The sequence below is a fragment of the Columba livia genome, chromosome 25 (genome assembly GCF_036013475.1).
Source record: "Columba livia isolate bColLiv1 breed racing homer chromosome 25, bColLiv1.pat.W.v2, whole genome shotgun sequence".
In the NCBI taxonomy this organism is placed as follows: Eukaryota; Metazoa; Chordata; class Aves; order Columbiformes; family Columbidae; genus Columba; species Columba livia.
Window position 1 is genome coordinate 4,418,971 of NC_088626.1, and position 26,654 is coordinate 4,445,624.

General features: G+C 48.8%; 2 protein-coding genes across 6 annotated transcripts in view; both read right to left on the reverse strand.

Annotated features, from left to right (window-relative positions):
- GFPT1 (glutamine--fructose-6-phosphate transaminase 1) overlaps positions 1–6,589 on the reverse strand; it is a 45,776-nt gene extending 39,187 nt beyond the window's left edge. For 3 of the 4 annotated variants that reach the window (XM_065040682.1, XM_065040680.1, XM_065040681.1), the window contains exon 1: positions 6,475–6,586. In XM_065040682.1, the coding sequence (XP_064896754.1) occupies positions 6,475–6,481 (7 nt within the window). In that variant the 5' untranslated portion in view covers positions 6,482–6,586. Of the gene's footprint in view, positions 1–6,474 lie in introns of all 4 variants that reach the window. The other variant, XM_065040683.1, reaches the window with a different exon arrangement.
- Positions 6,590–10,668: 4,079 nt separating this feature from the next.
- NFU1 (NFU1 iron-sulfur cluster scaffold) lies at positions 10,669–25,541 on the reverse strand. 2 transcript variants are annotated; one of them, XM_065040694.1, is made up of 8 exons: positions 25,427–25,541; positions 22,767–22,873; positions 20,202–20,337; positions 17,107–17,173; positions 15,546–15,660; positions 14,709–14,772; positions 12,904–13,078; positions 10,669–12,233 (listed from the first exon to the last, which is right to left on the reverse strand). In XM_065040694.1, the coding sequence occupies exons 1-8, from the start codon at positions 25,471–25,473 to the stop codon at positions 12,189–12,191; spliced, it is 756 nt and encodes a 251-aa protein (XP_064896766.1). In that variant the 5' UTR covers positions 25,474–25,541; the 3' UTR covers positions 10,669–12,188. The 2 variants fall into 2 exon arrangements, with proteins under 2 accessions (XP_064896766.1, XP_064896767.1); XM_065040695.1 differs by lacking the exon at positions 25,427–25,541 and adding an exon at positions 23,055–23,222.
- Between the last annotated feature and the right edge of the window lie 1,113 nt (positions 25,542–26,654).

Below are 26,654 nucleotides of genomic sequence, written 5' to 3' on the forward strand. Positions count from 1 at the left end.
AAAGACCCGAGGCAGTAATTGCTTGTTACGCTTCACTGATCTAAGTGTATTTTGGGGCTCTGCAGAGGCAATTTTCCTCTGGAATTATCCATCTACGACCGCTCAGGTGACACTCACACAGTCACCAAAACAACCTCTTCTTCCTCAAAAGCTGAACAAAGGGTCGCTTCATCCCGCTACAAACCACGGTTCGCTCCAAGGTGGAACGTGGCGACTCAACCCTGTAGTTTATAGGCCATAAAAGGCCTTTTTGTCCACACGCTGGAGACGTGTTTTTCTCCAATAAGTAAACCTGTCGTATGCCACGACTGCTTTTAACGACACAAAGGGATTGTAGAATTTGGGTCTTGTATTACTAGTGATTGCCGAAGATTAAAACCAGCTTAAGAAGGAGTTTCAGGTAGGCCTGTGCTTGGGGTTGATGGCTCCAGACAGAACCCCTGCCCTGTGGAGCAAACAAGCCAAACAAGCCAAACGGTTAATGCCTGTACGGTATGGGGAGTGATGGTTAAAATGTAAGTATGGAGAGGTATCCAGTTCCGGAGAGAATTAGCTGTGCGGGAGATCATCTGTTTTGAGCCAAACAGCCAGGAGGGGACAGATGCGCATGGAATCCGTTGTCCGTGGCCTGTGTGGCGCAGGTTTGTACAAAGCGCACACGTATCCTAAATCATCGGCATCCATGACCTGTATAGCTACAGTCCAACAAACCGGGACTGAGCTGATTGCTGCTTTCCCAGCGCAGCCTTGATGGGTTGAACACAAACTCTCCCATATACGCAATAACGATCGTCTGCTTGTTTCTGACCTTTTTCTCGTTCAAACTGTGCAGGATTAGCCTCGTTCCGTATGGAGGGATCGGCGCGATGTTCCACCTCCCTGAACCACCAGGCAGCAAATAACAGGAGCTCTGGTGGGTTTTGAGCGTCGGTTCCGGAGCGTTGTTCTGCGCCACGATGAGGGTCTGGGCTAGAACATGTCGCTTTGGAAGACAAATAGTTCTATCACTTTAGCCAGTCTGTAGCATATATTATATATATGCTATTTAGTAGCCTGCGTCTAATTTGTTGGAGACTTGAGGTCTAATAATCGTCACCAGGATGAAGGATTCTTTGGGACTGCCGAGCGGATGTACTGATAACATCACCTCGTTCAGGTCCGCCTCGTTCGCTCCCTCCCCGTCCTGATATTCAAATTGATCTTTAGAGCTGCTGGAAGACACACAAAGCGCCGATTTTTCTGTCAAAGTGACGATGGGTTTAAATCACAACAGTCAACGCAAAAGTGTTGGTTGGGATGGAATTCCAACGCAAATCTAGCGAATTCCCACCCGCTGCGGCTTCTCCCCCTGCCAGCCCTGCTGAAAACGTAGAAATGGTGAAATCCAAACGGAACGTTCCCTAAATGGACCCGCCGTGAATGTCAGACCCAAATGGACCTGAGGAGTTTGAATTTCAGCTCGATTTGGGCATTCAGACACCATTAAACCCAAGTGGTTTTCGGTAGGAAAGCCACAGCCGACCTCGGTAACTCACGCTCGAGAACAAGCCAGAAAAATGAGTTATTACAGCAAACCAAGATACCTGAATGACGTTTAATTAGGCCGGCTTGACGAGCCTTGAGTGGGCATTGTTTGGAGTGAAATACACACTACGTGAAACCACAAAAAACCCCCGTGAACTTCATTCTAGTCCAGCACTGTTTATAATGTCAACTCCCAGCAAAAATAAGACAGGAATTTATATCTGACAGGCCCGAATACACTAATATACTTCAGGATTAGAACAGCGGCCAAGCTTTACAACAGAATAAAGCATTTCAATTAGTAACCTGACACAGGACTGCACTGAAGAGATTTGTTTAAAGCACGCCGGCTTATCATACAATTCCTGAATCCCACTAAGAGGTGCCAGGGTAAGAAGCCCTGCGTGTATTTCTCTGAGTGAGATACCTTGAACGATACCCTTTAGAACATAAAACGTTTCCTTGCTTGCAGGTTTGCCTTAAAAAGGTGAAGCAGAACAGGTATTCGACTGCTTGTGAAACTCAACTCTCTCTTAGGACCGGTTTTTAGCCTTTAAGCACAAATCGGGGTGTTCTTAATGACAGCCGCATAAAGATTTCCCTTTAAATTGCTGACGGGTTTAACACAACAGCATTTTTACCAAATGGACAGTGGTGATTTCTACTGTTCACAGTCACCAAAATGCTGTTTCTGAGAACTTCATTTTCCCATTAACTATATGGTTCCTTTATTCCATGGTAAGTTCACAGGCAAATGAAATGATTCACCGCTTCCAGGTAAGAAGAAATTACCCTCTCCAGTGTCTTGAATACATGAAGTTACTCAGAACAGCTTCTAATCCTGCTCCCACAAAAGCAGAAAAGCCTTCAGGCTGGGTTTGCTGACAGATTTACAAATTCCTTTATGCCATACCGTATTCTGTTTAAACCATTTCAACAGGTGATGTTATCAGTACATCCGCTCGGCAATCTCAAAGAATCCTTTATCCTGGTGATGATTATTAGACCTCAAGTCTCCAACAAATTAGATGCAGGCTACTAAATAGCATATATATAATATATGCTACAGACTGGCTAAAGTGATAGAACTATTTGTCTTCCAAAGCGACATGTTCTAGCCCAGACCCTCATCGTGGCGCAGAACAACGCTCCGGAACCGACGCTCAAAACCCACCAGAGCTCCTGTTATTTGCTGCCTGGTGGTTCAGGGAGGTGGAACATCGCGCCGATCCCTCCATACGGAACGAGGCTAATCCTGCACAGTTTGAACGAGAAAAAGGTCAGAAACAAGCAGACGATCGTTATTGCGTATGTGGGAGAGTTTGTGTTCAACCCATCAAGGCTGCGCTGGGAAAGCAGCAATCAGCTCAGTCCCGGTTTGTTGGACTGTAGCTATACAGGTCATGGATGCCGATGATTTAGGATACATGTGCGCTTTGTACAAACCTGCGCCACACAGGCCACGGACAACGGATTCCATGCGCATCTGTCCCCTCCTGGCTGTTTGGCTCAAAACAGATGATCTCCCGCACAGCTAATTCTCTCCGGAACTGGATACCTCTCCATACTTACATTTTAACCATCACTCCCCATACCATCCAGGCATTAACCGTTTGGCTTGTTTGGCTTGTTTGCTCCACAGGGCAGGGGTTCTGTCTGGAGCCATCAACCCCAAGCACAGGCCTACCTGAAACTCCTTCTTAAGCCGGTTTTAATCTTCGGCAATCACTAGTAATACAAGACCCAAATTCTACAATCCCTTTGTGTCGTTAAAAGCAGTCGTGGCATACGACAGGTTTACTTATTTACAGAACAGCCTCTTGAGCCTGGCTACCTTGAAAAACCTGTTTTCCAAACCCTTTCATAGATGCCATTGAACTGGTTTGGTGCATTCAGACCAAAGCACACCCAATTTACACCTGGCTAGGTCTTCAAGCTGTAAATTTGTAACACACACCAAGAACAAAAGCTCTTTTTCACTGAAACCATTAAAAACAAAAACCCAGCACATCTACACAGCAGGTCTGTCGTTCGTGCCACACACCAAGACCCAAATTTCGAGGCTCCTTTCCTTTACTTGTCAAGTGGTACAAGCACATCAGACTCTGTAAGGTCAACATCAACACCACGTTATCAGTATGTTGAAAACGTTGTGTTGGTAACTCCAGTCTTGACGCTCTCACAGGGAGAACTCAGATAACAACAGCAGCATTATCACCTTTTTTTTTTCTTGTAAAAACTCATTTTAATAGATGATAATATCAGAGATGGGTTGGATGAAAATCTGCATGTGGACCGTGTACCCGCCAGACAGCGCGGCAAGATAAAGCGATGCATATCCTGACTTAGAGCAATGTTGTCTGAGGGTTTGTAAGAGCAGCCAGGCTGCAGGGCTGTCACCACGCGGGGTACCACGGCCACGCAGACCTCCTGGAGCCCACAGCACTGGCGATCAGAGCCCTCTACTCCGAGACGTAGGCTGCTGTCACTTAGGAGAGACCATTAAGTCTTGTTAGCGTAAGTACTCAGAGTTCCTACAAGCCAGCTGTGCTATTTATGCCATTTGCAGGGCTATCTGAGAAGACAACGCCTCAATTTGCTTACTCTGTTCCTTTGCTGGAGTCTAGTGGTGTACGGAAAAGAGCCCAACCTGCCGCTGCAGTTAATGGTTCACAAAGTCACGGGATGGTTTGGGCTGCAGGAGCTCTGTCGATCCCCATCCCAGCCCTGCTCACGCAGGGTCACCAAGCAGATCACACAGGTGGGTCCAGGCTGGTTTGAATGGCTCAGAGAAGGAGCCTCCACACTCTGGGCAGCCTGGGCCAGGCTCTGGCACCTCCCAGCAAAGACATTTCTCCTCATACTCAGGTGGAACCTCCTGTGTTTCAGTCTGTGCCCGTTGCCCCTCACCCTGGCGTTGGGCACCACTGAACTGTCCATCCTCTGACACCCACGCTGAGATAATGATCCCATTGATCAGATCCGTCTCAGCCTCTCTCCTCCAGGCTGAACAGACTCTCTCAGTCTCTCCTCATCAGAAACGTTTCCCAACGTGAGCCAAAACCACGCTCATCATCGCCGCGTGCTCACCAGCCGACCCCGGAGCTCCGGTTCTGCCCAACCGCTCATCACAGGGGTTCACGTGGCAGCACCGCGGGCCCCAAACAGCTCTGCTCCTGTTCTCCAAACCCCGACCACGTGCTCCCGGCCTCCAGAGCCTCCTCCGTTCCCAAAGCTTATCGTTCTGTATTAGCACGCTCAGTTGACACTCTCCTTTTTTCACTATGTCTCTGGCTCCCAAAAACAGACTCAACTACACGGCCAATAATCCTTGATGCTTTTCTTACTGTTTCATAAAATGTTTCGGTATCCACCAAGAACTTCACTTATGTGGAAAAGGGGAGAAACACGCTGGATCTTGAATGCAACTACGTAACCACTCACAGCACTTTCAGGACTTACCTCAGTTAAAAAGGCAAAGAGCGGAACGATAATGCTTCACCTTTCAAAGGCTGGACGTCAAATAAGGCAAGCACAAGGCACCAAAACCATCCCTATTCCTGCAGCAAGCTATTTAGAATAATAACTATCCCCTCTATTCTTAGCTTTGCTCCACTTTGTACTTTTAACACAAACTAATATAGCGTTAGATGTAAGCGGAACTGTGAATCTCTGATTGTCTCTGTAGCGCGACACAGACTTGAGGGTTTGAAGGTGATATTGGTTCTATCTCGCAAAAACAATTAAAGAAACGGCAACTTGCACATTAAGTATAAAAACCACAATCTTGCTTAGAGCATCGTTTTAATTTTGCATTAGAAGGAAATGCAGAAAGACAACCAAGAAGAGCCAAGAGATCACTGTTGCATGAATTTCCATGGCAAAAACACGAAGCTGACGGGATAGAAAGGAGGATAAATTACATTCCTATGTCCAAAAGATGAGGTAGAGTAATTGTGCGAATGGGAAGTAGCTGAGCGGTGGTTTGTGCTGCGGGTCACTGAGGGCAGGTGTTCAACACCGAACAGCCCCGATGAGCTGGAGAATAACCCCACAACTGACACCGCTCCGCCGCGTTTACACCCATTTACCTCTCTGCCTCGCAACTTAGAGCGAGTCAACTCGAATGGATGTACGAGCATCCACACGGCAAGCTGTAACGCCTGAAAACGTAACAATAAACAACACTTTCCATCTAAAAGCGGGAGTGGTTATTTTGATATGACCAGAACAGCGTTTGGAAGCGCTACCGGTGAAACCTGTATCGCTTTCCTAGGGCGGACACGGCACCGACAGGCACCGGGGATGCTTTGGAGAACTCGAGCCTCTGACCCCCGGGGGTGTCCCCACCACCTTCAATATGGGGGTGTCCCCACTGGCAACACTGGGGTTTCCACACCACCCTCAGCACGGGGGTGTCCCCCCGTGACCACGGGGGTGTCCCCACCCTCCGCGCCACCCGTCACCAACAGAACCCGCCACCATCCCCGGCTGCCCCGAACGCTCCCGCACCGAGGAAACCGCGTATGTGCAGCGCTGCGCGGCTCGGGCAGAGCGAGGGCGCTGCCCCTCCGTGCGCTCCGGCCACATTCGCACAGAATTTGAGGAGAATTCGCCCTTTCAAATTATTAAAACGTCGCGAGACGCCTCCTCCGGAGAAACGTGCGCGGAGCGCAAGACAAGATGATGACATTTTCAGACAGCGGAGACGGGGCCCCTTCTCGCTATAACGGAGAAGCGCAGAACCGCTCAGCCCCCTTTTATCCGCTCAAATTGCCGGGGGTGCCCGGGCCGGGCTGCTCCGCGGCGGCACCGGCCGGCCTAGCGCTGCTCCGGCGGCCGAGCGGCGTGCGCAGCGCCGAGACCCGGCCCACGCCGCCCAGGGAGCCCCTTCCCCGTCCCGCGGGGTGCGCCGCGCCGCCCCAGCCCCGCTCCCCGCGCCGCCCTTACCGCACATGATGCGCTCCGCTCCGCCGCCGCGCTGGCTCTGCGCGCCGGAGCCGCCCGCCCGTCCGCCCCCCGCGGCGGGGCGCAGCGCGCATGCGCGCCGCCCGCGCCGCCATTGGGCCGGGCACTCGCTCCGCCCCCAGCCCGGCCCCGGGACGTGGCACTGGATCCGCGTCCGCCGGCGCGGGGGGTGGGACCGGCCGGCAGCGGCAGCTCGGGCGCTGAGCCCCGGGCGGACCCCGCGGGGCGTCTGCGCTGCTGCTCGTCCCGCCGCCCCCGGGCTGCAGCGGGGGGCGATCCTGCCCGTTACTGGTATTAACGGGATTAGCCCCAAGAGTTCACAGGATCACAGAATGTCGGAAGGGACCTGGCAAGCCCATCCAGTGCAATCCCCCCATGGAGCAGGAACACCCAGATGAGGTTACACAGGAAGGTGTCCAGGCGGGTTGGAATGTCTGCACAGAAGGAGACTCCACAACCCCCTGGGCAGCCTGGGCCAGGCTCTGCCACCCTCACCAGGAACAAGTTTCTTCTCAAATTTAAGTGGAACCTCCTGTGTTCCAGTTTGAACCCATTGCCCCTTGTCCTGTCACTGGTTGTCACCCAGAAGAGCCTGGCTCCATCCTCCTGACACTCCCCCTTTAGATATCTGGAAACATGAATGAGTCCCCCCTCAGTCTCCTCTTGTCCAGCTCCAGAGCCCCAGCTCCCTCAGCCTTTCCTCACCCGGGAGATGCTCCACTCCCTTCAGCATCTTTGTTGCCCTGCGCTGGACTCTCTGCAGCAGTTCCCTGTCCTGCTGGAACTGAGGGGACTTCCACCAACAGGCAGCACTCGGGAGGTCTGAGTTACGGATCCTGAACACCAAGGGGCTTTTCCAATCTCAGGCACCATCAGCCTCCTGTACCCACCAGAGCCATGAAATCTCCCTCCCTAATCTCCTCATTTTCTACCCCAACATCTCCACAACAGCACCTATTCAGAAGAAAGATAAACCAGTAAGATGAACCTGCAAAGCAAACAGGGACAGGCACGACTGACAAAGGAGTGACATGCTTGTTCATACAGTCAGACAGCTCAGTGTCTGCATGCAACTGCCACCATCAAACACTGCTCAAAAAACTGTTCAAAAGCCTAAGGTTACAAAAAGGTAGCAATCCTTTAAGAAAAGTGCTGTTCTTAGCTTAAGTCTAAAAAGTCAATACGGGACGACTTCCTTTAAAAGCCCAGAAAACAACCAATACCAAGACAGGGGTAGACTTTGAATCTGGTTCTAGAAGAACCTGGCCGAACAGAACCTGAAGCAGGAAACATTAGAAGTTTGCCTCTGTGCTAATGATGACAGCAAGGACACCTCAGGGACATCCCAGGGACAACCCAGAGCAGTTGGTCCCGGTCCCCAGGACCAGCTTGTGGAGAGCGGCAACCTGGAACCAACCTGCTTGGTGCTTGGGTTCCTCTTTCTCAGCTGTGAAGGGACGAGAGGGCTGACTTCAAATTCTGATTCTTTCTGACTTCCACATCTTTAATTAGGAAGCTGAATGCCTTGTGGCAGTGGAAGCTGATTTCTCAGATGAGAAGGGAACTACTAACACATCAAAGGTGATCACCAGAACGATACACAGTATACACTGCCGCAGAAATATTCCTCTCACCAGATTTGGCCACTGTTCAAACTCTGTTACTGATCTATAGACATACCGGGTTCACCCACAGGTTTATTTTCATACTATGGGTTTCTTTGCTGCCCTGTAGTAGCTCCCAGTTTATGACTTCTTAGTCCCTTGTGCAATTTCTTAAGGTATTCGCAGAATCATTTTGGTTGGAAAAGCCCCTCAAGATCATCAAGTCCACCCATAACCCACCCCGGCACTGCCCCATGTCCTGAGAACCTCATGTCCGTCTGTCCAGCCCTCCAGGGATGGTGACTCCAGCACTGCCCTGGGCAGCCTGTTCCAATGCCCCACAGCCCTTTGGGGAAGAAATTGTTCCCACATCCAACCTCAACCTCCCCTGGTGCAACTTGAGGCCGTTTCCTCTGCTCCTGGCGCTTGTTCCTGGGGAGCAGAGCCCGACCCCCCTGGCTCCAAGCTCCTTTCAGGCAGTTCAGAGATCAGAAGGTCTCCCCTCAGCTCCTGTTCTCCAGCTGAACCCCCAGGTCCCTCAGCCGCCCCATCACACTTGTGCTCCAGCCCCTCACCAGCTCCGTTCCCTTCTCTCAACTCGCTCCAGCACCTCAAGGGCTTTCATGAGGTGATCCCGCCACCCCTGGGGCCGCCATTTTGAGCCCTGAGGTGATTTTGGTGCCGCCATTTTGAGCCCTGAGGTGATTTGGTGCCGCTATTTCGAGCCCTGAGCTGAGGGGCCCAGAACTGCCCCCAGGATTCGAGGTGCGACTTCACACCTAAAACAATCTAAAGTGTTATCTGAAGACAAAAGGATGTGACCCAACTTGTAACGAGGGAGGCCCCAGACCTGAAGGAGCACAGACAGGCTCTAGAAACACTCCCAAAATACATTATTCACATCAGCAGCACAGTAAATACCAAACTTTACGAATTAAAACCTATACCAGACTTGATGATATAAAAACGCAACCCTCAACCCGAGGCTAACGCATCCATGCTTATGTACTAAAATTCCTCAGAATTTTACATAGACAGAAATTTAGCTCTCTGTGTTTAGTCTTGAAGTGGCCATTTGAGTTCTTTTTCCCCATAAAAGCCAATATTTATCACCTATGGAATTTGTTCCGTTGAGGTTTGCTGTACATGCCACACAAGGTTTTACTACCATATAGGGTTCATATGGATGTAGATGTGCAACATATTGCCAGAGAAACGTGAAAACGGTTTCCCAAACTGCCTATTAGACATGAGCCTTTTTAAAATTAACAGAAAGGGGTTGTGGTTGGGAAAAACAAACAACAAAGCGCTATTTTTTTCTCCTCTAAGCTCAACATACTTCACCGGAAATAGTTCTGGCTCAAGCCCTGAATTTGAGACAGACTGCAAACTTACCTCCTGGAAAAGAGTATGTTTTGTGATCCCCACCATAATGCGTTTTGAATATTAACACGGGTAACACGAGCTGTTTCCTCCTGTTACTGTGCTGAAAGAACCTGCTGTAAAAACGCTGCCGGCCGTGACGGCTCCGCTGCGACTGCCGGACAGACAGATTTCTCCCAGAAGCACAGAATGAGTCACGTCCTGACAAAACACACGTGTCCACCTGTGAACAGTTTCAAGATGACAGAGTTTAGCCTGCTGTAATCAACTTTTCCCCTAAGAGAGTCCTACAGCACCGCTTGGGAAACATTCATTTTGTGTTTTTTCTCTATCTGACATGAGTGAAAACAAAAATGGCTGAACCGTAATATTGACCTTATTTATGGCACAGCAAAAATACCAAAGCACTTCTTTAAAAAAACACCAGAATGATTTCAAGCAGTCATTACTATTTTAAATGTAACTACCAACTGTAATTTATAGAACTTCACAGAACCAAAGGGCGCTCTTTAAATAAAGAACAGCGAGAACGTCGGCTCACACACCACAGTGCTGGAGGACACTGGCCACCTCACCAACTGCTGAGCAAAACGTTGAACAGTCATTACTATATATTCCCGTTCACTTCAATGCCCGCGAATGCGGATTTGGGGTGAGCGGAGGAGCCAGGATGCCGCTCACTCCCAGGGCTTTCCAGCAACTGAGCTGTTCAGACAGCTTGGAAAGTCCACACAGATACTCTGAATGATTTGGGATGATGATTTTACCACGCTGGGCTACCATAATATTAGAGTTTATGGTTATTGTTGTGAAACAGTTGGGTTTTGATTTGTTCTCCAGTTGGCACTTATCCCCCTCATCAAGAGTTGGAAAGCGCACACCCCCCTTCGGATGTAGAAACACAATTGCTGCTCTAATCATCTTCTTATACTTCGTAGTGGGACAGGATGGCTAAGGGAGAATTACATTACGAGCTTCTCTCTGCACGACGGGGCTTGAGGAACTTGAGGACACAGCAGATACTCGCTGGACAGGGTATCTCTTCAGTCTCAACGTCACAAGATGCTTCATGTCCCACCTCGGGGCTTCATTTGGTCCTATTTGTACACATCAAGACCCAACAGAACCAAGACTGGAATACAATGAGAGATCCAGGAGTACTGCTTAACAAAAGAACAAAGACGACATCTTTAAGAGAGACATTTTATTTAACACATGAAACAGCTACTTTTCTGCCTAAGTTGTGGCTTATAGAGTGCATTAATATGGCACATTAGGCCTAAAATCTCTATTTTTGAGAAACCAGGAACACTACTTGCCATTCTATGCTTTGCTGATTCTTATTGAACACGGGGGTAGGCTCATTGATACACTTCTAAGATGCTTCATAACGAAGTAAAGAAAACATGATAATTTCAAACCAATTTCCAAATCCTGAGAGGGTAATTCAAACGACTGTAGGTTATTACTCTCCATGAAAGCCGAACAAACATTTTGCTAAAATATTGCTTTTCAAATTTCCAGCAAGTAATATGTTTATGGCTACCACATGCTGATCCGCACGCTGTCTAAAGGATTCTCCGCTGATTTAATTGATCCTGTTCAGGACCGGGTGGAATTGCACTGGCGAGGAGGGAAGGAGGGAACAGGCCACTGTCAAATCCTTGCGCACAGGGAACGCGACCACAACCAAAGCCAAACAACGACCACAAACCCAGCTCGGCTGCGGCAGCGCAAAGAAACAGCATTTCCGTCAGCAAACCATCTGCTAAAGCCGGTCACCAGAAGAAATCCAATCCCACGCGCTCAAGGAAACAGAAGCACTCGCAAAGCGTGATTTACGTAGCTCGATTTCGGAACAATAAACATTTTTCTTCCATGGTCTCTAGAACTGGAATGTGTTCTGCTCCACCAGCCAAGCTCTGTGCGCGCTGCGGAACAACAGGACACGGCCCAGGTAAACGCGTCCGCTTGCTCTGCTGTCCCACCGGTGTCATTCGTGCTGTCAGCACCGCACGTTGGGAATATTATGTTGAGAAACCATCTTTTCCAATTTTAAGCAAACAATTAGCTGAACGATTTTACTTCTAAGCAAGTTAATTAGTCTCTTTACTTACTAAGGCTGATAAGGATCATCTTCTTCTAACAGTTATTTTAAAAGATCTGATTTCTATAACAATCAGCTCCCTTTCTTTGTTTCTGTTGCTATTTCTTTGCACAGTGGTAGCGAACACGTAGGTCACTTTCCACAAGTGATGGCAACACTACATCCTCTAAAACGAACAAGACTCAACAAAATGAACTATCTGAACCTCCCAGTTGTAAAGGCAGATAGTCCTGCAAACCCCATGAGGTTTGGGGGTATAAAATTTATATATTATTGCACAAACGACAATCAGGAAGCTTTTGCCGCCTCTTTTTTTTCAGTCTTGAATAGTTTGTATGGGAGAACAACGGAGAGATGCATCACCATTTTAAAGCCCGCCATTTCTTTAAGACACAGCACAAAGCAGAGCAAAAGGATTCATTTTTGAACGCAGGGCGTTTAATAAATTAGTGGACAAACTGCTTAAACTGATGATACATTTTCACAGACGTTAAGTGCAACTATTTTTCTGAAAAGAAAGGCAAATTTGGTTGTTCCTCAACACGAAGGTTCTTTGCATACACCACGAGGTAAATACTTATTTGGCCGTAGATGATGCCAGCTCAAGTAGAATTTGCTTCTTTCTCCACATCATCATCATCAATAACCTGAAATCAGATCCAGAAGTAACTTGGGTAAATGGTTTGAATTCTCAGCCCCACAGCACTGCATAGAGAACGCACGACATTAACCCCTGCTGCGCCCAACCAGAGCAGCGGTTCTACAGCGCTGAACGACAGCGATCACAGCAACAAGACAAACTTGCAATCAAAAATGCCAGGAGGAAGTGTGGCTGAAATAACAGAAGCTCATCAAGTTATTACGAAGGTTGTGAGATCACTACAGCGTATGGGATTTTTAACGGGGAAGCAAAACAATCTGCATTTAAGGGGACAAAAGCTTGTCCCGTATCACACCAAAGCACAGAGGTAACAATCAGTGGCGAACACAGTGTGCAGGTGTGGGCTCCTCAGTGCAAGAGGGACACGGGCACATTGGAGAGTCCAAGGAGGCCGGGCCATCGCCACCTTTGCCACAAAGCCACATGCAGCACAGACTCCGCATGGAGCCTTTTCTGCAAGGCCGCTTTCCACCGGGCAGCCCCAGCGTATTGTGGTGCACGTATTTGTACAGGACTTTGCACAGTTCTGCTTCTAACTCAGACAAACTGCAGCTATGCACCCTGTGCTTTCACTTAAACTGCCAACCCGTCCGCGGTGGAAAGGGACAAAGACGTCGTTTTCCATGCAAAACAGCTGTTATTGCTCAGCAACCCACCTGTTCCACGCCTTCTACTTCGGGGATGTAGAACTGGAGCATGTTCTGTATCCCGTTCTTCAGGGTGATGATGGAGCTGGGACAGCTGGTGCACGACCCCTGCAACTTCAGCTGCACGATCCCATCCTCGAAGCCTTTATAAATAACATCGCCACCATCCTCCTGCACCGTCGGCCTGAGGGAGCACGACACGCAATTTAAAGCGAGTATGGCTGAAATATGTTCCTTTCTAGACATCTTTAGTAAAGCTCAATTTAATATACTGGCAAGAAATAGTAACTGAAGCTCTCTACAACCACTTGGCTCCAATTTCCAACAATTCACGCTTTGCCGGACTCTCTCACATTGACAGTTACTGTCACATTAAGCAACACAGACTTGTAATGAATGCAACGGCACACAAGGAATCATCGAAATTCTAGGGGCAAAAGAAACACTGGTTTGTCCTGAGACCCTCCCCACATGGAATGATGACTGCCTCGGTTATGTGGCAAATATAATAGGTGTGAGTCCCACCATGCGATGCGTGTACATCTGTTACCTGAACACAGACACTGGTAACAAGTTCTTCAGTGCTTCCATAAATACGTAGCTCACCATAGTTTATACAGGGCAGAAAAAGCTCCAGTTATAGAAAAGCTTAATCCCGGTAAGAGGTGAAGAAAGGAGCATCTGATAAGATCAGCCCCGGTACCATGAGCATTTCTGCAGCCCGGTCGCCTTTCCCAAGCGACGAATGCCCAGCATTGTAACTGGGTCCCCATAGCAACATTTTTCCAGACCAAGCTAAAACCATCAAGTTACTCTAACAGAAGCTCTTTATACTGATTTCCAAAATACCTCTTTTGAGAACTGGGCTCCTCAGAGAATCTGACACGTTTATTAACAACTCCTCCATTCCGGAAAGCCAAAGAACACGACGAAAAAGTCACTTTTTCTCATTTGAAATGAACTTCTTTAACAGGACCTTTCAGAGCTACATTCTCTCCATCCCGCACCTTCTGACAACTCCTCTGCATGTATTTCTGATTGACTAAACAGTAAATTCTCTGTCCATACCACCGGTTTAGATATAGTTTCTGTGAACTATCCTGCTACAAACTGAAGTATGATACAGCACTGCTAATATTGTCATCAGCAGCTTCTTGGTGCACAGGAGGGAGGAAGGAGGGAGGAAGGAGGGGAGGAAGGAGGGGAGGAAGGAGGGGAGGAAGGAGGGGAGGAAGGAGGGGAGGAAGGAGGGGAGGAAGGAGGGGAGGAAGGAGGGGAGGAAGGAGGGGAGGAAGGAGGGGAGGAAGGAGGGGAGGAAGGAGGGGAGGAAGGAGGGGAGGAAGGAGGGGAGGAAGGAGGGAGGGAAACACAAAAGCCCAAGTTCACCATAACCTCTGGAGAAACTGAACTGAATTCTGTGATTCTGACCAACATACAGGTTGTTGGTTCCTGCAATTGGTGAGCTGGGGAAGACGTTGGCATCAGATCCCACAGCTTCAGAAAGCCAGCAGACATTTTCCCCGCATCTGAAATGTCAAGCTGCTTATTCCTTTCAGTTCACCTTGGAAGACAATTAACGAGCATAAAAATATCCTCAGCACAAAGGACTCTGTTCAGCAAACCGTCTCCTTAAATAGGACAACTAGATAGGAAGCTTGCAATGAGAGGAAACAGCATTCTCAAGTCTGGCACTTCAAACCCCCTCACTCAATACCGAGCCATGAATTCCCACACACCCAGAGGAAAACGCACTGCGCCCTAAAGAAATCCAAACCCAGGACTAACTCCAGCCAGCAGTAACGCTCCCAGTTTACCTTATTCTTGTATCCAGCAGTTCTTTAATCATGAGCACGACCTCATCATCATCATCTGATGCAGCTTGGGAAGGGAAAAATGTACAAATCAGAAACTGGAGAGAACTCAGATAGGATTATTAACACTCTGTCTCCATAATGGCAGAATAGAACAGCATTAAAACGCTGCTGAGAGGGCTGAAACCAGAAGGCTGAAGTCTTAATTCGGAGTAAGAATCTTTTCCTGCCTTATCCTTATTTATATCGCAGGCTTTCACCAACAAAACCCAGCACTGGTACCGTGTTCTTCTCAACAGGCAGAGGCCTTAACACACAACAGCCTCTAAAGGAAGCAACGAGTAACGTTCAATAACGATTCGTGGGTTAAGGAAGGGTCCTCAGCATGTTTTAGCAACGTAAAAACATTCAGCAGGAGAACAATGATGAGCACGGCTGGTTTAGCAGCTCCGGATGCCATTTCAGGCTCATTGCTGGGCTCATGGAAGCATTCTTAAAGACAACTTTTTCAAAGGAAATAAAGTCTGTATTAATACTGACATTAAATATAGACGGAGCAGAGAGGAATTCAATGGTTGTCATCTTCCTTAAAAGGCAAGAAAAATCATTTTAAGTCGGTAAGTTGCAAACGAGAAAATAAAAGTTGAGTTAAACTGTAAGTTATTCTCACTTCCTATTACAGTTTGGAATAGACTTCTTACTATTTCTCGTTCATTTAAGACCATAAAGCTATCAATAAGACACAGACATTAAGCCTGGGCGTTCTTTTTTGATTCAAGGAGGGAAATAACAAAAACTGCACTCCATGGCAGTCACCTGGGCCTGAAGGGTTTGATTTACCTGTGTCTGTCCGAGGTGCCTCGTCAGTAACTACAGGTAAGCCAGAGGCAAAGAAATCCATTATGGTCGCATAAATATCTGGTTTCAATAAGTTCCAGTCCAGATCTTCACTCTCCTATGAGAATCAGCAGAAAAAAATACAAGAATAAAACCAGAGTGTGTGCCTCCTAATAAGAAGTTACGCAGAGATTCTTCTTACGTTCGAAAAATATAATAGGCTCTCGTGTTTGACGCGTGGATTTGATTTCGTAGTTTTGTCAAGTCCAACTTTGCCAAAAAAGCTCATCAAGACTCTACTTAAAATAGTCGGCAGAAAGTTTTCCTTGTTCGCAAGCCGAGTGCTATTAAAATATTACCTAAAAACAGGTGAAAAAGAAGCCTCCCAAACACATTATTTGCCACATGTTTTTCCCAAACTTTCAGATCCTCAAGATCATTTGGTTCTATTTCATTTCGAGCCAAATTCTCATTTGCGGCATTTCCCACAGTACCAGCAGACACGTTATCTTATCTCGGCTGCCACGAGCTCCACACCTTGTGCAAGCACAACCCCACCCGCAATGAGCTCCGTCCTGCTCGCACACCCGTCCATATGTCTGTCCGTTCCTGTGGAACCGCTCCAGAACCTGCAGCTTCTCTGTGCTACCCACCCCAGTGCTTACCCACACTTTAGGATTCTTTTTTCTATTAAAGGCAATTCCCTTTATGCCGCTTGTGAACGTCGCCTCTGGTACTTTAACTACACGTGTCCAGGAGTCTGACTGGATCTCCCCTATGGGCACCTACCACGCAGCTCCATCTCAGCTCATCTTTTTGAAACTCTGGGTCTTTCACAGAATCCCAGAATGTCAGGGGTTGAAGGGCCCTGGCAAGCTCATCCAGTGCAATCCCCCCATGGAGCAGGAACACCCAGATGAGGTTACACAGGAAGGTGTCCAGGCGGGTTGGAATGTCTGCACAGAAGGAGACTCCACAACCCCCTGGGCAGCCTGGGCCAGGCTCTGCCACCCTCACCAGGAACAAGTTTCTTCTCAAATTTAAGTGGAACCTCCTGTGTTCCAGTTTGAACCCATTACCCCTTGTCCTATCACTGGCTGTCACTGAGAAGAGCCTGGCTCCATCCTCCTGACACTCCCCCTTTAGATATCTGGAAACATGAATGAGTCCCCCCTCAGTCTCCTCTTGTCCAGCTCCAGAGCCCCAGCTCCCTCAGCCTTTCCTCACCCGGGAGATGCTCCACTCCCTTCAGCATCTTTGTTGCCCTGCGCTGGACTCTCTGCAGCAGTTCCCTGTCCTGCTGGAACTGAGGGGCCACAGCTGGACACAATATTCCAGGTGTGGTCTCCCCAGGGCAGAGCAGAGGGGCAGGAGAACCTCTCTGACCTACTGACCACCCCCTTCTAACCCACCCCAGGTACCATTGGCTTCCTGGCCACAAGGGCCCAGTGCTGGCTCATGGTCACCCTGCTGTCCACCAATCACTGTATTAGAAACTCTTTACTCTGTCAGTACATTAGAAACTCTTTGTCTTTCAGTACATCTGGAACTCGGTCCTGCTTACCTTGGTGATGGTGATGAAGTCTGGTCCAAAGAAAACACTTTTCACTCCTTCAATTCTGAATAACTGTCTGTCAGGAGAACAAACAAAACAACCCCCAAATGCATATATATTTCAGGCAAACTCCTAAAGATTTAGTTAATCCGTCACTGAAAAAAAGTTATAGAATATATTTCTAGACAAAAATAAGCACTAAAACCAGAACCATGATGAGGAACTCTGAGTTACAGCTTAGTAAGAGCCAGGAGATCCTGCTGTGGGCGTAGTAAAACCAAACACACCTTACAGGGCTTCTCCACAGGGTGTGGGAAAGAGTCACTCGCTCTCCAGTTTTAATTTGGAGGCCAAATTAAATTCTGTATATAAAAAGGTACTGGATCGGCATCAAAACCAGTCGGTAGCTGTTGTTTCAGGTAGGACTAGTGTGAATACAGGGAATGCTCTTTAGGTTAAAACAAGTTATTTAAAGTAACTGAGCTCAACAAAAACCTGCCTTCGATTCTGCTGCCTTTAAATAAAAGGATTAGTGCAGAGTAGCCCCCAAGGCTTTAACACCCCAACTCGCTTTGTGAGCAATCTGCAATATTTTGAGTTGTTTGTATGGCACAGGAAAAACTAGAGAATTTGGTAAAGGCTTAAGACTCGTAGTAAATTGCTTGAAATGGCCCCATCCAGCACCCACTAAATCAGCACCCATCCAAAGCAACACACCAACTTAGCCAAGGGGAAAGAGCACGCTTTGGGCAATATTTCAAGCAGAAAACGCAGAATGAGAATTTACAGACCATTTACAACCCGTATAGTAGCCATTTATTTACACATTCTAGCACACACATCTGCGTTGATGAAAATGTCTATTCGCAGACATACGACAACAAAAAGCCACTTTCTGCCAGCGAACTGCATTCCGTAACCGGATCCAGCGTTCCGCTGACGCCTCCTGACGTCCTCAAAACCATTTCACATTGTATTTATTACTTTAAGTCATACGACTTCGCGTGTAAAGATTCTGTTTGCTGCCAAGCAACTCTGCCAGAGTTGGAAGCGTCAGAGCTGTGTGTCTGATCAGCCTGCAGTTCCTGGAGAGACTGGCACATGAAGCAGATTCTACCCTGTTTCCTCGAAAATAAGACAGGGTCTTATACAATTCTTGCTTCAAAAGATGCTTACTTTTTTACATTTATAGCTACACTATTTAAATTGACTTTTAAATGAACTGCAGCTAGGGCTTATTTTTGGAGTAGGGCTTATATTTCGAGCATCCTCAAAAATCCTGGAAAATCATGCTGGGGGTTATTTTTGGGGTAGGCCTTATTTTCAGGGAAACATGGTACTATTCATACAATTCTTCCGACAGACACCAGATGACTCAAACAGGGATCTCTGGAGGTACCAACTGCAGCATTTCGGGATCTCACCCTCAAATCAAAGCCCTTTCATCCACATGACAAAATTTCTTTTCAGAGGCTGGTGTGAAAGCAACGCCAAACACACAAAAAATGCGCTTCCCAGTATTCCCAGAGGCTTGTGGTGGCGCTCTGAGCCCCTTCTGCACCAAGATGATGTAAATCCATTATCTGCTCGGTGACTCTTACTCACAGAATCACAGAATCCCAGGATGTCAGGGGTTGGAAGGGCCCTGGCAAGCTCATCAGTGCAATCCCCCCATGGAGCAGGAACACCCAGATGAGGTTACACAGGAAGGTGTCCAGGCGGGTTGGAATGTCTGCACAGAAGGAGACTCCACAACCCCCTGGGCAGCCTGGGCCAGGCTCTGCCACCCTCACCAGGAACAAGTTTCTTGTCATCTCTAAGTGGAACCTCCTGTGTTCCAGTTTGAACCCATTACCCCTTGTCCTGTCACCGGTTGGCACCGAGAAGAGCCTGGCTCCATCCTCCTGACACTCCCCCTTTAGATATCTGGAAACATGAATGAGTCCCCCCTCAGTCTCCTCTTGTCCAGCTCCAGAGCCCCAGCTCCCTCAGCCTTTCCTCACCCGGGAGATGCTCCACTCCCTTCAGCATCTTTGTTGCCCTGCGCTGGACTCTCTGCAGCAGTTCCCTGTCCTGCTGGAACTGAGGGGCCACAACTGGACACAATATTCCAGGTGTGGTCTCCCCAGGGCAGAGCAGAGGGGCAGGAGAACCTCTCTGACCTACTGACCACCCCCTTCTAACCCACCCCAGGTACCATTGGCTTCCTGGCCACAAGGGCCCAGTGCTGGCTCATGGTCACCCTGCTGTTCCCAGGACCCCCAGGTTCCTTTCCACTACGCTGCTCTCTAATAGGTCATTCCCCAACTTACACTGAACCTGGGGTTGTTCCTGCCCAGATTCAAGACTCTACACCTGCCCTTGTTCTATTTCATTAAATGTTTCCCTGCCCAACTCTCCAGCCTGTCCAGGTCTCTGATGGCAGCACAGCTTCCAGTGTCACCACTCCTCCAGCTTGGTGTCATCAGCAAACGTGCTGACAGTCACTCTATTGCCTCGTCCAAATCACTGATGAATATATTGAATAATATAGGCCCCAGATCATGCATTTTGGCATTGAAAGCTGCAACTCTGGAGGCTCATTATAGATCCTGAAAGAGGATCCACCCAGACATCATAAAGCTTTTGTGAAGGAAAAATCCATCTGGCTTTGAAGTTCAGGTGAGCGCAAACATCTGCCCAAGCAAGCAAGCTACTACATTTAGTTTGTAGTATTTGGGGACTATTTACTCCCTTACACCATCTTTCCCAATTGTGAAATGCTGCATGATCTCCGAGTAACTACTTGAATTAAAAATGATTTTGCAAGATCAGGGCTAGAGGTCCCACCGGCCATGCAGCAGCTGTTCAAGAACGCTGATTTATAACCCAGTTGCATAAACGAGACACATTCTGGTGCAACACAGCACACAGAAAAACTTGGTAACCGTCTTCCCAGCTTTAATTTTAAGCACAAGTAAAGCAGCGTTTAAAACTTATACACGGCAGCAGTTTGGTGCATTTAAAAAGGCGCAGAGTGATCAGAAGCCGTGCTTAAAAACATCAGTTGTAGACACACAGCCCATAATGATCCCCCCAACAAATGATGATGTGTTTAGTGATACCTTGCTAAGGGTGAGCAAAAGGCCGCTGCTGGCGTGGAAAACTCCATAGTCCTCGATTCCAGCACTTGTTTACCTGGAATAAACTTCAAGCTATTTGGATTTGGCGTGTCCTGAGTTTGAATGAACATGCCTCTTACTGGAAAATAAAATGATGAAACCGTATCAGCTTAAACGAAAGTTGAGGATCCCGATTTCTTTTACTAACCCTCCTGATGATACACATAAGCTATGAGGATTTAAGACCGTACATTTAATAGTGTAGATACACCCATGCAGCACATGCCTGGGGTCCCACTGAGGCTGAATATCAGTCGGGAACAGTTTCCCATGTTCCAATTCTCCTTCTAGTTCTCCTTCACAGTATCACAGTATGTTTGGGATTGGAAGGGACCTCAAAAGATCATCCAGTGCAATCCCCCCATGGAGCAGGAACACCCAGGTGAGGTTACACAGGAAGGTGTCCAGGCGGGTTGGAATGTCTGCACAGAAGGAGACTCCACAACCCCCTGGGCAGCCTGGGCCAGGCTCTGCCACCCTCACCAGGAACAAGTTGCTTCTCAAATTTAAGTGGAACCTCTTGTGTTCCAGTTTGAACCCATTCCCCCTTGTCCTATCATTGTTTGCCACCGAGAAGAGCCTGGCTCCATCCTCCTGACACTCCCCCTTTAGATATCTGGAAACATGAATGAGTCCCCCCTCAGTCTCCTCTTGTCCAGCTCCAGAGCCCCAGCTCCCTCAGCCTTTCCTCACCCGGGAGATGCTCCACTCCCTTCAGCATCTTTGTTGCCCTGCGCTGGACTCTCTGCAGCAGTTCCCTGTCCTGCTGGAACTGAGGGGCCACAACTGGACACAATATTCCAGATGTGGTCTCCCCAGGGTGGTGTAGAGGGGAAGGAGAACCTCTCTGACCTACTGACCACCCCCTTCTAACCTGCCCCAGGTACCATTGGCTTCCTGGCCACAAGGGCCCAGTGCTGGCTCATGGTCACCCTGCTGTCCCCAGGACCCCCAGGTCCCTTTCCTCTACACTGCTCTCTAATATGTAATTTCCCAACTTATACTGGAACCTGGGGTTGTTCCTGCCCAGATTCAAGACTCTACACTTGCCCTTGTTCTATTTCATTACATTTTTCCCTGCCCAACTCTCCAGCCTGTCCAGGTCTCTGATGGCAGCACAGCCTCTGGCGTGTCAGCCACTCCTCCCAGCTTGGTGTCATCAGCAAACTTGCTGACAGTCACTCTATTCCCTCGTCTAAATCGTTAATGAATATATTGAATAACATTGGCCCCAGCACTGCCCCCTGAGGCACTGCACTGGATACTGGCCTTCCTTCTAACTCTCCCTGCTCGTCAAGTAACACAATGAGATACAAACATTCAGGAAAGAAAAATGAATTTTAAACCCAAAAGAATCTCTAGTAACTAATATTTAGAAATTACATTTGAGAAACAACCCCACATAACTTCAAAAAACATGCAACAGAGGGATTTAAAGCAGCAAAAAGAGCTGACATATTGACTTCCGTAAACTGCTGCTTTGCCTGTGACTCCCTCATATTAGATGACAAATCACGCTATTTATAAATTGCCGAATTGTGACTTTGTTATGGTACCAACCCACTTGAGTTGAACGTACACAATGGCACAGTACGCACACACTACATTTGCACCTTTTTTAACAAAAGAGAGGCATGAAAATACTTTAACACAAAAAGAGTAACCCCAAGAGAGCAAGAAATAGTTAGCTGGTCCTCAGGGGTGGAACAACAACCCATCTCTTCTCAAAGCGTCACCCACCATCCTAAGGGCAGGTTTTTCCATCACTAATCAACCTGGAGAGCTCTTTGCACAGCTGTGAGTAATCGCTTTGGAATTTATTATTCAGTCCCTGAGAGCGGGCTGTATTTACATCAAACACCTATATAATTTCTTTTCGCGAGCGCTGTGGATGCTGCTCGTGACTGCTCCGCCACCTGCTCCAGGGAAGGACCAGGCAGCACATAAGTCCCTCGTCAGGGCCCGGCGATCAGAACTCAAACACAAAACGGGTGCTGGACAGAGAGGATTTGGCCACAATGTGTTTCCAGGGTAATACCAAGTTGCAGATAATATTAATGGAGAATGCTATTAATGCACCATACACAGCTGCATGCTCAAGAGAAGGAAAGTTTAGAATATATATATATATGGCAGCTCTAAGAATGAAAAGCTTTGCTTTCATTGGTGCTGGGTCGTGTGAGCGGGCAGTGATTTCACCTCAGCAGCTGAAGCGGGACAGAAGGGAACACGAGCCCTTCACAGGGGACACATTTACACAAAGAAACGTGGCAAAGCCCAAATATTTTGCACTGACAAAGGCCCTTCTAAGTCTCAACAGCTAAATGATGTAGAAAAAACGTGTATAATCATGCCCAGGGAGCCATCCACACCCTCTCCCCAAGCTCCAGATGTGCTAGAGCTTCATCAAAAACCACCTAGGAAACGTTATTGTGCTCAGATTTTCATTATTACCGCAAGACATACAAACACACGACGCTCATCTTTTCATTTTTAACCCGTATTTACCTGCATTATGCCACATTGCAGGCGGAAGAAATGGTTTCTTCGGTGCAAGCTGGTGCAAAGACCGTTGCGTTGTCAAGTTATGATCTTTTAACATCGTACGACAGAGCCTAGAGAAAGAGCATTTTAGTCACAATTTGCAAATTACAAAATATCCCTCATTTCTTTCCCTTTTCAGAGCTCCTTGTCTCTCATTTCATGACAATAGACATAAATCTCCAATTTTAGCCACCTAAAAATTAATCTAGGCTCCTTCAGAGTTACTAGAGGCAAGCAAAGCACCTTCCTTACCTGCAACAGAACAAAATCACCCTAAGGGAGCTTTATCTTCCTTTGGACAGCACCTGGAAATCTAGCTTGGACTAAATGCCCCATTTTCAGAAGCTTACAGAAGGCTGAGATGGATCCGGCCTCAGGCACCTGAGACTAAACCAGGGCCAGCATTTTCTCCTCTGCTTGGTGGGTTTAGCTGGTCCAGCATCAGACTCTTATTTGTAATGCACCAGCTGCTCTTGCACAATCAAATCTCACAAGAAAAAAATACCAGGGCAATATTTGGATAAAAGATAAAAACTCTATTAGCCACACGTACCTCACCCCTGTTCACCTCTGTGTATTTATTCCCATTGGGGACTAAAGAAATTCAGTATATTCCTGTACAAGTACTGTTCCAGAATGAAACCAGACCAGCTAAAAAGAGGCTCCATACTGGCCACATAATTGGCATTAGCAGTGAAAATAGGGGTGGTGTCCAGATGGAGTTGAGAGTGGGAAAGAGGGGAGGGGAAGGGAAGGGAAGGGGAAAGGGAAGGGAAGGGGAAAGGGAAGGGAAGGGGAAAGGGAAGGGAAGGGGAAAGGGAAGGGAAGGGGAAAGGGAAGGGAAGGGGAAAGGGAAGGGAAGGGAAGGGGAAAGGGAAGGGAAGGGGAAAGGGAAGGGAAGGGGAAAGGGAAGGGAAGGGAAGGGGAAAGGGAAGGGAAGGGGAAAGGGAAGGGAAGGGGAAAGGGAAGGGAAGGGGAAAGGGAAGGGAAGGGGAAAGGGAAGGGAATTAAGCTAAACCATAAGTGACAGGCCTGGCTTTCAGTGGTGTAAATACTTGCTTGCACCTCTGACTCCAGTAGCTGCACAAAGCAAACAGCATCCAGGTATTTCAGAGCAAACTGAAATGTAACCACCCCAGTGTCACAGACAGCACAGATAAATATTACCTACAGAGGAGTAATTATCACATTTCTCTCGTCCTTATCACATACAGAGGGGGAAAATCTGGTACACTAAACAAACGAGCTCCGCAGGGGCTGCTGCTGAGGCTGGTTGTCTGGGAGGGTCACAGAGCTCAACAGCAGCAGCTGGGGCAGAAAGAGGAGGAAAAGCTCCATCTGCCCACATGGGCCTCCCCGCTGTGAGCAAGGGGGCCGCCAGCACAGAAATGTCTAAGTCATGTTATTTACATACTGTTGTGATCTTGGTAACAGGTATAGAAACCACAAGGGGATCTGTGAGGAAGGTCTCCAAGAGCAAAGTTGTTCTTTCTTCCCTTTAGCTTTGGGGAACAGAGACTGTAGCCCATTTATAGGCCACTTTATAACCCGCAGCATGGGACAGGTTCACCCATCACCACTCTTGAATTTCCCCTTATTGCACTGTCTTTCCCCACCCTAAAAGGGAATTTCCCCTCATTACTCAGCCCTGAGCACAGGTGTGTGCTGGGGAGTTCACAGCCCCTCATGGCACAGTCCCATGTATATGTGGGGGAATTTCACACAGAATCCCAGGATGTGAGGGGTTGGAAGGGACCTGTCAAGCTCATCCAGTGCAATCCCCCCATGGAGCAGGAACACCCAGATGAGGTTACACAGGAAGGTGTCCAGGCGGGTTGGAATGTCTGCAGAGGAGACTCCACAACCCCCCTGGGCAGCCTGGGCCAGGCTCTGCCACCCTCACCGGGAACAAGTTTCTTCTCACATTTAAGTGGAACCTCCTGTGTTCCAGTTTGAACCCATTGCCCCTTGTCCTGTCACTGGTTGTCACCGAGAAGAGCCTGGCTCCATCCTCCTGACACTCCCCCTTTAGATATCTGGAAACATGAATGAGTCCCCCCTCAGACTCCTCTTGTCCAGCTCCAGAGCCCCAGCTCCCTCAGCCTTTCCTCACCCGGGAGATGCTCCACTCCCTTCAGCATCTTTGTTGCCCTGCGCTGGACTCTCTGCAGCAGTTCCCTGTCCTGCTGGAACTGAGGGGCCACAGCTGGACACAATATTCCAGGTGTGGTCTCCCCAGGGCAGAGCAGAGGGGCAGGAGAACCTCTCTGACCTACTGACCACCCCCTTCTAATACATCCCTCGCTCCTCAGTGAATGGTCCCTCAGCACCCGTGTCGAGGCAATTAACTCTGTAGTAATGGGGCTTGGGCAGGAAACAGCCTGTCGCTGCCCGCGTGTTAGGAGGAGAAGTAACTTCTCCTCGTCCGCGCTGCTGCAGCGGGGAAGGAACGGGAAGGAGCGAGGAGAGGCCGGTGCGGCCCGGAGGTCGCGGTGCCGCTTGCTGCGACACGGCAGCCCCAGCCGCGCGGGAAAAGGGCGAGAGGAGATCCCGCCGGGAAAGAACCGGGCTCCCTCCTCCGGGCAGGGGCAGCGAGGAGCGGAGCGAGCCCCGCGGTCACCTACCGGCCGCCCAGCCCCGCCGCCGCGCAGACCCACCGCGCCGCCGCCATCTTGGCGCTGCCCGCCCCGGCCCAGCAGCGGCGGCGGCGCCCCCTGGAGGCGGCCCTTGGGCAGCGCCAAGATGGCGGCGGCGCCGCCTCCACTTCCGCCCGCCCAGGGAACACTTCACGGGATCCCAGAATGTGAAGGGTTGGAAGGGCCCTGGCAAGCTCATCCAGTGCAATCCCCCCATGGAGCAGGAACACCCAGATGAGGTTACACAGGAAGGTGTCCAGGCGGGTTGGAATGTCTGCACAGAAGGAGACTCCACAACCCCCTGGGCAGCCTGGGCCAGGCTCCGCCACCCTCACCAGGAACAAGTTTCTTCTCACATTTAAGTGGAACCTCTTGTGTTCCAGTTTGAACCCATTGCCCCTTGTCCTGTCACTGGTTGTCACCGAGAAGAGCCTGGCTCCATCCTCCTGACACTCCCCCTTTAGATATCTAGAAACATGAATGAGTCCCCCCTCAGTCTCCTCTTGTCCAGCTCCAGAGCCCCAGCTCCCTCAGCCTTTCCTCACACGGAACAGAAATACTTTACCTCTCCCCAAAAACCAAAGCGCCACCCCAAAGGTAACACTTTTCTTTAAAAAACAGGTCCTTTTTGCGGCCATGGCAGCACATCCCGGTGTCCCTGTCCCAGCTGCTGGCGTCGCTTCACTGAAGAACCGCAGGTGTTACCACATACAAACGGGGTTTCACCACAGGGCCCAGTAAAACACAAAAAAACCTTCCCCCCTCACCCCCAGGTCTCACAAGCCATCAAGAAATGGCAAATTCAGCCCGTTCCTGAATGATCTTCCATGACGTGGGCTGTAGAATAAGTCGGAGCTAAGGGGTTTTAATTACAATGTATTTGAGGTGGAAACTCCTGAATTTGCAGACGGCTTCTGCTCAGGGCTGTTGCACAAGGAGCAAGAGGAGGAAGAGTCTCCCTGGGGGGAGAAGACACGTTCAGCACGACGAAACTGCAGTTTGTGCGAAGGTTCCATTTTGTGTCCGTGCCGTGGCTGCCTCTTCCTCACCCTGATCACAGTCCTGCTCATTTTGGACCAGAAAATCACTTACATCAGGCCGACCTCTGCTTGTTCTCTTACAATTAACTAATACAACCGAAAAATGCAACAAAGCTCTTCAAACAGACTTCCAGCCCTTCATTTCGGTCATTCCTGGCCGCGCTCGCTGTCCCGTG